General features: G+C 45.1%; 1 protein-coding gene across 1 annotated transcript; it reads right to left on the reverse strand.

The window, feature by feature from the left end:
* Positions 1-2,095: 2,095 nt before the first annotated feature.
* On the reverse strand, positions 2,096-6,053 carry NDUFB7 (NADH:ubiquinone oxidoreductase subunit B7). Its single transcript, XM_015419798.1, has 3 exons — positions 5,871-6,053; positions 3,863-4,031; positions 2,096-2,254 (listed from the first exon to the last, which is right to left on the reverse strand). Exons 1-3 carry the CDS (start codon positions 5,917-5,919, stop codon positions 2,158-2,160), a joined length of 315 nt encoding a protein of 104 aa, XP_015275284.1. The 5' UTR covers positions 5,920-6,053; the 3' UTR covers positions 2,096-2,157.
* Between the last annotated feature and the right edge of the window lie 4,015 nt (positions 6,054-10,068).

Raw genomic sequence — 10,068 nt, forward strand, 5'->3', positions numbered from 1 at the left:
GGGGTACGGAAAAGAGGAGGGGGCTGTGTTGTTTGTTTTTAAACAAAGTGTGCGCATGCACCGTTGGGTGCTTGTGCGCATCCCGTGGAGACTTGGGGGGGGAACCTTTTAGCAACAGGACATGGGCGGGCGCTGGATGCCACGACCTACCACCGAAAACACGATCAGGCGCCCGCCCTTGCCCCATGGTTTCCGGAAACTAGTACCTTGAAGGTACTAGTTTTTTACCCCGCATCTTCAGTGGGAAGCCTCGGGTTCGCCACGGGAGCTCTACGCTTCCCAGATGTGGTGCTGTGATCGCGCCCAGAAAATCCGCCTATCCTCCGTCTCTGTAGCGTGGCTAATGCTCCGTGTGACCGCAGCCCAAATTACAAAGCTTGCATAATTTTATCAATTTATTTATAGTTTCAGCATGTCCTTATATCTACACTAAAAAGCCAGACTAAAATGCCCCAGTCTCCATTTCTTGGGGGGTGGGGAATGTTTACAGTTTAAAAGTTACAGCCTTACATAAATAGCTACAAAGCAAATAAACTGTTTCTATACTAAGTAAGTGGGGACTCAAAAAAAGATGCTGCAGATGTTTGCTACTCTCACCTACGCCTTAAATTCAGTTTTACAGAAACTGCAGCACAGGTTGTGAATTATGAAGTCAACAGGTAGCAAGCAAAAAACAACCTGTAGCATTCTGTTGCAAAGTCACAAATTCCTTTTGTCCTCTTTTATGTGTTTTTGATCAGTTCCCCATGCCTCTTCCCTTCCTTTCCCCTAAAACAGGGGTGGCCAAACTTGCTTAATGTAAGAGCCACATAGAATAAATGTCAGATGTTTGAGAGCCGCAAGACATGAATAAATATTACATGTTTTTACTGGGAAATATGCAAATTTGCTTTTTATTAACATTAAATGAGACTGACAATAATAATAATAAGAGCAGCAAAACCTGATATTGATAATGATATTTATTTGTCCAATTATATTTGTTTGCTAATTATATTTCGCTTTCCCAGCCGCCCTGCTGGGAGCTACACAATGTGTGAAAGAGCCGTTATTCGGCTTTCGAGCCAGTTTGGCCACCCCTCCCCTAAACTCTGCCTTCTCTATCCTCATCCACACTGTTACTGATTCCTTGTTTTTCTCACCGTTATTAGACCTCTCCACAGCACTTCCTGATTCTCTTCCTCCCTAGTGTTCCTGTACCCCCCCTACCTTTACACAGTTCATCTGTTATATTCCTTCTTACCATCCTCCTCCCTCCAACTCCTTTTTATCCTTTAACTTCTTCAGGCTGTTCTTTGCCTTTAACTTCCTGTCTCCTATTAATGCCCCCAATGCATCATTATGCCCTTCTGCCAATTACCCCACGTTCCTTCCTTTCCATATCCATCACTGGTGCTGCAGAGGTGCTTGAAAGATGCTCTTGTGGCAGAATGGTCACCTGTACATCACTCATTCACCAGCCTAGGGACCAGGCACGTGGCTTGCCACCATTCAGCCTTGGTACAATTCAACAGAATGAAGCTATTTTAGGAGTGAATGGGAAACTCATTTTATGCATGACTGGGGTTCCCCCTTGTATGAGGAAGCCTTTCTCCCTTTTGTACCTGTAACTTTTCACTTTCTGCACAGAGAGCAGGACTTTAGTATTCAGAGATAATTCAAGAAGGGCCTAATTAAAAGGTTTCATGTAATACCAGTATAAAAAATATAGCTTCTTTAGGGGTGATCAGGAGTAAAATGTACAGTTACCGAACACAGAGATTACAGCTGGATTTAGGGTTGTAATGGCCAAGGTATGCATGAGCTTTACCCAGAGGCAATGGGGCTGTTACCCAAACACCTACAACAGCTGGTACTTCGTAGTCTCCTTGTGCAACTTTTGACTAGTTCTTAGTCTGGAAGGGTACTAACCCCCCCTCTCCCTTTTAAAGATGAACACATGATCAAGAGCAGCTAGATACTAAGAACTTTGTGCCAGAAGTCCCGCATTCTTGAAGTTAGAGACATGCACTAGTTTTAACACCCCCTTTTTATCCCATGAACCACAGAGTGGCAACTCCAGATGAAAATGCAAGATAAAGTTTATTTTCCAACATAACAAACCTAGAGAATTATGCAGGCTTGTAGAAGGACTCTGCAGAAGGACTCTCAAGTCAGTTAAGATGCTGCTGCCGCCTCTTCCTTTTGTTCAATGCGCTTCTTTCTAACCAGAAGGCGTCTCTCCCGTTCAAACTCTTTCATGCGCATGACATAGCTATGGGAGAACAGACAGGTACAGGTCACACTGTGGGGTATTTTACCTAGCGGTTCTTAACATTTAATCCACAACCATCCCCAAGTACAAAAAACGACCTCTATTAATATATTTTCTCTTTTCGCAGCTTACCAAAAATGAAATAAATACCCCAGTTAACAGGTAATAGACAAAAACAGTTATAGAAATCTGTCTCAAAAAGACCACCCTCCTTATGAAATCAACTGTAAAATGCCTACCTAAACATAATGGCCTTACATTTCTTAATGGAAGGCAGTCAGCACAATGCTGGTGCTGCCACTGACAAAGAGGAGTCTGCCCTGTGCCTGAATGGATATAGCACAAAGAGAGGGCTCAAGCAGGGACCAGCCACAGGAGCATCTATCTGAGTGCCCATCAGACTCATAAGTAAAAAATTAGGACATAAAAACAGCATTTCAGAGAAGGAAACCGTATAGTTAAATCTGATATATGCATATGTTACAGAGTCACCTCCTTAATATGAGGCTTGATCTGCATTTGCTGTGTGCCACTTTTTAAGGACCCGAGAGAGAGAGCTGGGAGGGTGGACAGAATAAAACTATCCTTGGCTGGTTGTCAGAAGCCACTGCAAGTGGTGAAAAGGGACTGCCTAAAAATCCCAATTGCTCGCCCCATTTGTCCTTCACATTTCTGAATACTTTACAGGATCTGTAAGTGTCCACTGAAGAACCACTAATGTAATCCCTCCTGCCAAACCATCCCATTATTAGGACCAGCAAGTGTGTTAAACTGAATTCCACATGATAAATTACCCCACATGCCACATTTTATAGTCTGGAACCCAGACAAGCTTTAAGAACATGGTGTTAGATATCCAGTTGATGTCTTCTTCTCAAGTCTCTGCTACTGATTTAAGTAAGGCATCCTTTGTTGTATCCTTGCAAGTGATAGGAGAAAATAAATTACTGTCTCGAATACTGGCAAGCTGATTTTACAGACCTGAAATGAATGCCCCCTCCCAAACAGAGCAAAGAAGCCAGTCCAGGTTCAGTATTAAAGCATAGCTGACAGAGCATCATAACACAGTTTCCTTTTATCTCACCCAACCACACCACAGTGTTTGTGACAATACCCTTCACCACCCCACTTCTTCTACCAGGTCTTGCTGCATTCTACATGGTAGGAGAAAGTTAATCTCTAGGCAATACACAAGTGGTGGTAAGACATTTCTAAAGGTAAAGGTAAATAACTGCTCGAAAGCCAGTCGAATCCGACTCTAGGGTTGCGGTGCTCATCTCCGTTTCAAAGCCGAAGAGCCAGCACTGTCCGAAGACGTTTCCGTGGTCATGTGGCCGGCATGACTAAACACCAAGGCACACAGAACGCTGTTCTTCCCACCGAAGCAGTACCTATTTATCTACTTGCAATTTCTTGCTTTCGAACTGCTAGGTTGGCAGGAGCTGGAACTAGAGACGGGAGCTCACTCTGTCATGCGGCACCCGGGTCTCGAACTGCTGACCTTTCACAGCCTGCAGTTCAGCGTTTTAACCACTTGAGCCACCACAGCTCCTAAGACATTTCTAGACTGCCTCAAAAAAGAAGCAGGTGTGTAGGGTTGCCACTTACTCTATGTGCTCGCAATAATTCCAGTCATGGCGCTCATGTTTGCATGCAAAGATATTGGGGAAATGGTCACGCTTGCATTTCATCAACTTGATGAGATGATGGGCACAATAATCCCGCTCCTCAAGAGGAAGCCGGGCATCGTTCATCTGCTGCTGTGTCGCTATCATCACTGCATAAGAAATTGGAGGGAAGAAAATGGTCAGAAGCAAGGCCAAGGCAGCTCTTCATCAGCATCAACTACTTCACTTCCATTTTTGCTAAGGAATATAATTCTGCTTGTTTCATAAACTAGTTAAACTGCCTTGTCCTATTAAAGCTGATAGGCCCCTGCCAGTTAAAATCCAAAGTACTCCAACTTAATAAGGGTTGTTGATGGGAGTTGCAGCAAGCAGTGCAAAGATGCAGAGTTCTAAGGCTGGAGCGGCATGCCTTAAGCATCGCAAGTGTGCCATTACCATTCTCTGTTTACAGCATGGGTTATCTCATGCCACCTGCATTGCTGCCCACTACTGATGAACAATGTATCTATGTAGCTTTCTCATTAATATGGAGCAGTGATGCAAAAGTCTGAAGAACACACTAGCCACACAAACACCTCTGAATATTTGGACCCCAATACATATTAATATGTACAATGTTAATTGCAGGATGCTTCTAGCACACACTGGCACATGTGAACGTAATGGTCCATAGATGCCATTGTACACTTTTTCACAGTAGCTAATGAAATGATTCCAGGAAGCTTACAAGCAAAGGATGATGGGATTAACTTCTCCATGCTGTTCCAACTCCTAACCACCTCCAAGCAATTGTTATTCAGAGCTATATTCCCCGATTGCAAAGATTTCATCTAGACATATTGGCTAAGAGAGACTGACAGACCTAATTGTACTGGATAAAGGAGGACATATGAAATGGCCGCCTAGCTCAGTACTGTCTGCTCTGACACTCAGCAGCTCTACAGGGTATTAGGAAAACACAGGTATTTCTCTACATCCGCCAGAGACTCAACACAGGGTTACCTGCATCAACTCAGCCAATCTTGGTAAGGGTAAGGATAGAACAGAAGCACTATACAGAAGCCCACTTTGTCAGCATGAAGAGGAGTCTTGTGCCATCTAAAAGACCAACATGTTTTTATACTTACTTAGGCTTGGATAGCCCAGGCTAGCTTGATCTCATCAGATCTTGGTGGCTAAGCAGGGCTGGTGCTGGTTGGTATTTAGATGGGAGACCTCCAAAGAATACCAGGGTTATGACACAGGAGCAAGCAATGACAAACCACCTCTGAACATTTCTTGCTTTGAAAACTACAGGGTCACCATAAATCAGCTGGGACTTAACAGCCAAAAAACAAACAAACAAGCTTGTAGTCTATAGCACCCTAGAGGCCAACAAGGTTTTGGGTGTACAAAACTTCCATTTATCCAGTACATTTTTACCCTATCCTCCTTCCAAGGGGCTTGCATGATTCTTCTAACACATTTTTGTCTCACAACCCCATAATGTAGATGACACTGAGTCAGAGAGACAGGAGCAAGAACACTTAATGACCTTCACTGCATAATAGAATATATTATATACACACAGACATATTTATGAACGTGTGGGGGGGGGGGGGGAGAACAGCCAGATGAAAAGGCTACGAAATCCCACTAAATTCCTGGTTATTTTTGCTGCAACGTATTTTCACAACGATGCCTCTGGAAAAATTATCACTGTAGGCAAACTGTGTCTGTAGGCTTGTAGGTGGGCATCTGGGACACATAGATGATGCCGTAGGAACACTCCAAGCCGAGGGTGGAAACCTCCAACAGGGAAAATGTTTTCCGCCGTTGTAGCCGTTCATCACTTGGCCAGTTACCCGGCCGGGGCTGGAGTGGGGAGGACCTTTGGTTAGGGTCACGGGCCGCACAAGGTGAAGTCTTCGAGAAGAAACAGGAAGGGCTGCTGGACGGAGCGACACTACCAAGGTGACCTTGCCCTCTTCCCCCTACGATCAGCTCACCCCGTTCCTTGCGTTCCGGAAAGCCATACTGGGGGTCGAAGGTCGGCATTTTGAGCGGATCAGGCTCTACTTCGGCATCCCAGAGGTACCAACGCGCCAAATGAGCTCCCCTCTATTTGCAATCTCCGACGCTTCCGCAGCTGTTTCTCAACACCGCACCATTCCCCGCCCACCACCGGAACCGGAAACAACTCTTGAGTCCATAGAGCCACACAAGGAGGAGTCATACACATCCTGAACTTCCGCTAGAAACCGCAAAGCGGCCATTGGCCCTTATTGTTGATGACGTCGTTCTAGGCTTTCACATTTCTGTGGTAAAGCGCTATTGGGTTGGAATTTAGAGACGAAAACTCGTGCAGTTTTATATCAGAAGTCCCGATGCGGATGGCGTGAGCGCGCGTTTTTAAAAAGGAGCTGCGCTGGAGCTGTGTTCTCTTGTCTGAAACGAATAGGGAGAAAAGCCTGGTTTATTATTTTAAGCACAAGGTTAAGGCCATTATCATGCTGGCAGGATTGGTTGGCAACCATCAGGGGGAGACCAAACTCAGAGAGTCTGTTTTGGCTCTTCTGGTCTAAAACGAACTGGTTTTCTACTATCTGACAAAGGGAGTTTTGGCTTTCAAAAGCTTATATCCTAGAAATGTTGTTGGTTTGTAAAGTGCTACTGAACTAGTGTCTTGTTCTTCTACTGCATACCAGCACATCAAAGCGCCTGAAACTAGTTCTACTGTAAATCCCAATGCAAAGCATATAACGTTTTCATTGTAGCAATGCAAAAGCTTAGAGCAATGTATCAATGTCAACAATGATATCAATAGCTGTTTTTAGTTTTGTTCTGAAGTTCAGGATGTACCCACGATGATGACTCTCTTACCTCTAGCTTAGGTTATGAGATTTGACAGTTTGAGAAGGGGTTAAAGAATGTTGACAAGAGCAAAGAAATGAGCTTTGACTGATAATTACTGAGTTTGATTAATGGAGTGAGAATCGTAGCCACAAGTGAAAGTAATGTGTGGGTGGTGGGTTTACAAGGATTCCAACAACCACCAAAAGGAGGGAAGAACAAATAATAATTAATAATTATCGTATGGCAGTGTGTGTTGTATAGCCAAGAGATCTGAGGATTGTCTGGCAGCTGATGTTCTAACTTTTCAGAGTTATGCACCACTAAAGTGGTGAGCTAGACGTCAGTGGACTGAGAGACCTCTGAGAGCTGAGACTGCCCCAAGGTCACCCTGCTGGCTTCATGTGGAGGAATGGGGAATCAAACCTAGTTCTCCAGGTTAGAGAACACTAGTCTTAACCACTATAGCAAACTGGCTCTCACAGAAGAAAGAACAAGTAACTTAGAAGTGAATTCTGCTTTGTCCAGTCTTTTTAAAAAAACTTTTTATTTTTCTTTTACAATACAAACTATAACATTATCAAACAAATATAACAACAGTGTAAGGTAAAGACAGTAAGATCTGTAAACAATACAACAGTGTTAAAGAAACACTGTAGTAGCTTGCTGTTAAAGTCTAGTTTGATTTAGTCAAAAAGAGGTATCAGTTCTATGGAAAGGGGGACTATAATATAAGGAAGTTGGCTGGATAAGCAATATTGATGCATTTTTCATTGTTAGATATATACTCTAGAACAGGGAACCATTGCTCCAAAAAGTGAGGTTGATAGAGATCAGGATCGGTGAAATTTTGTTGGATATCTTTTCCATGGTATAGTGATCCCATACCCTTTTATACCACGAGGTAATTGAAGGGAGTTTAAAGTCTTTCCATGATGCAGCAATTGTGGTTTTTGCTGCTGCCAACAGGATGGCTATCAAGTTTCTATACTTTTTGGTATATTATTAGTCTGCCAGAGGTTTAATACAATTAATTCTGGTCTCATAGGAAGTAAATAACCTGTAATTTGTTTAATTTGAATCAAAATGTTATGCCAGGATTTATGTGGATACAATGCCACCAGCAGTGCAAATATGTGCCAATTTCTCCACGTTTCCAGCATAGTGGTTGAGTTGATGGGTTCATGTGCTTCTGTCCCTCTAAGCTGTAGAATCATTCTACTTTATGCTGTGACCCAGCAATTTGGCTACTGCATAAATTAGTTTGCTCTGAAGCCATCCTTCCTGAGCTAAGGATGCGGTCACGCGCACGAGATAAAGCGCGGGGGGGAGCGAGGCTATTTTCTCCGGAGGAATTTGACCTACACTTGCACGATCACATAGTCCTTGGAAGCTGCGGGCACAGCCCGCCACTGTGTGATCAGACGCAACTGCGGGTGAGCTGGGGGGGGTTGCTGTTTGTTTTTGATGTGCTTAAATGAGGAATCAATGAATTGCATCTCTGCACTGAGGGCTCCCTATGGAGTTTGTGATGATGCACATACTGAGAAGGGGGGGAGAAACGGCACGTAGTCAGGACGGCCTGATCAGACCATCCCGACGCCATGAGAGTGCGCTGGAGCAATCAGACAGGGGAAAGTCCATCCGTGGCCCGTCGCAATTCATTTACTATTGGATTTTCCCCGAGGTCTTTTACCTCCACTTCTGCGACAGAGCAGAACGGGTTGCTGACAGCTATGGGGCACTTCCCAGATGTTGTCTGATTGCACCCTTTAAATCCGCCTGGCATTCATGCCTATGGTGGGTCTAATTGTGTGTATGATCACAGCCTAAGACAAAAATATGTGAGCTGGAGGCTAAAAAAACTGTCAGCTAGCTCACACTAAGTTTAGAGGGAACACTGTCCATGTGATCTAATGTACTAGCATGTAAGCATTTTGATAGACTGTGTCCTAATATTTATTGATTTGGTAGTAAAAATATAGGAGCGCCAAATTTTGGACCAGTGTGATTCCGAAAAAGTAATATTGGCCCCAGTCAGGAAAATGCGGGGGGGGGGGAAGCGGGGCTGTGTGCCCCCGCAGGGGGGGGGGGGGGAGCGTGGCTGTTTGCCCCGGAGCAAAATAACGCGCGGTTGCATGATCAGACATCCCGTCGAGGTCCCGTGTTTAGGGGGAAGGTGCCGATCACACGACCATCCTGCAGCGCGATCACACTAGCAATCACTAGGTGCCGATTCCATGGCAAATGGGATGGATTTTTTAAAAAACTGAAGTTTGCGCGTTCACATGACTGAGCAATCGTATCTGCACATTCGTAGGCGGGTGGTGGGCTTACCGGAGAGGGCGACAGACACTTCCGGACTCCAACAGAGCTCCGAGGCATAGCCAATGGAGGGGGAGGTAGGCCCCCTCATCACAGCCGCTCTAACCGCCTGCGCGACAGTGGTCATAGTGACCCTTCAGAGGCGGCAAGCCTGGCTGCAGTGGGAGAGGGCCTTTTGTGCACATGCGCCGTAGTACCTCGGAGGTACTAGTTTTTTACCCCGCATCTTTGGCGGGAAGCCTCGGGTTCAGCATGGGAGCTCTACGCTTCCCAGATGTGGTGGTGTGATCGCGCCTGGAAAATCCGTCTCTGTAGCGTGGCTAATGTTCCGTGTGACCGCAGCCATTACAATGTTTGCCAAGCTTTCATATAGTAAGGAGGTTTCGAAGCATCAATAGAGATTAACATTCTATATAGTCTCAAAATGAGACCTATATAGTTAGTTTTCCAGGTTTTATATGATTTGTGATGTTCACGAGGTTTGAACCACTTTTGGTCTAGAAAATGAGTGAGTGGGGAAATAGGTGGGGCTGATTTTGACCTCCTCCTATCCCAAATTTGTATCCTATCCCAAACAAGTTGCTTTTAATGTATGTTGACGTATCAGAGGGTTTGTTCCAAATAAGAACATAAGAGATGCCAGTGTTGGATCAGGCCAAAGGCCCATCCATTCCAACACTCTGTCACACAATGATACCAGTGCCATCAGGAGGCCCACCAGTGGGGCCAAGACACTAGGAGCCCTCCCCTCCCACTGTTGACCCCCCCCAAGCACCAAGAAGACAGCATCACTTGCCCCAGAGTCCCTATCTATACCTTGTGGCTAATAACCACTGATGGACCTCTGCTCCATATCTATATATCTAATAGCGAAAGGTGCCCCCTGCGTGCGGATACCTAAATCTGCGCATCGGGGGCACCTGGGGGGGGGAGGGAGATTTTTGTGCACACTTGGGGCAGTCCCCAGGTGTGCACAAAAATCTAAAAACACGGGAAAAAAACACTCGGGCCTCGCTTTGGGGGCGGCGG

This window comes from Gekko japonicus, unplaced genomic scaffold, assembly GCF_001447785.1.
Source record: "Gekko japonicus isolate JY-2015 unplaced genomic scaffold, Gekko_japonicus_V1.1 scaffold2157, whole genome shotgun sequence".
NCBI classification, from domain to species: domain Eukaryota; kingdom Metazoa; phylum Chordata; class Lepidosauria; order Squamata; family Gekkonidae; genus Gekko; species Gekko japonicus.

Bases quoted from the DNA above. Each gene is read 5' to 3' on its own strand.
- NDUFB7 (XM_015419798.1), bottom strand. From the start codon at position 5,919: ATGCCGACCTTCGACCCCCAGTATGGCTTTCCGGAACGCAAGGAACGG. The intron at 4,032-5,870 runs GTGAGCTGATCG...TTTCTTATGCAG, and splicing joins TCCGGAACGCAAGGAACGGG to TGATGATAGCGACACAGCAG. The intron at 2,255-3,862 runs GTAAGTGGCAAC...GTTCTCCCATAG, and splicing joins AATTATTGCGAGCACATAGA to CTATGTCATGCGCATGAAAG.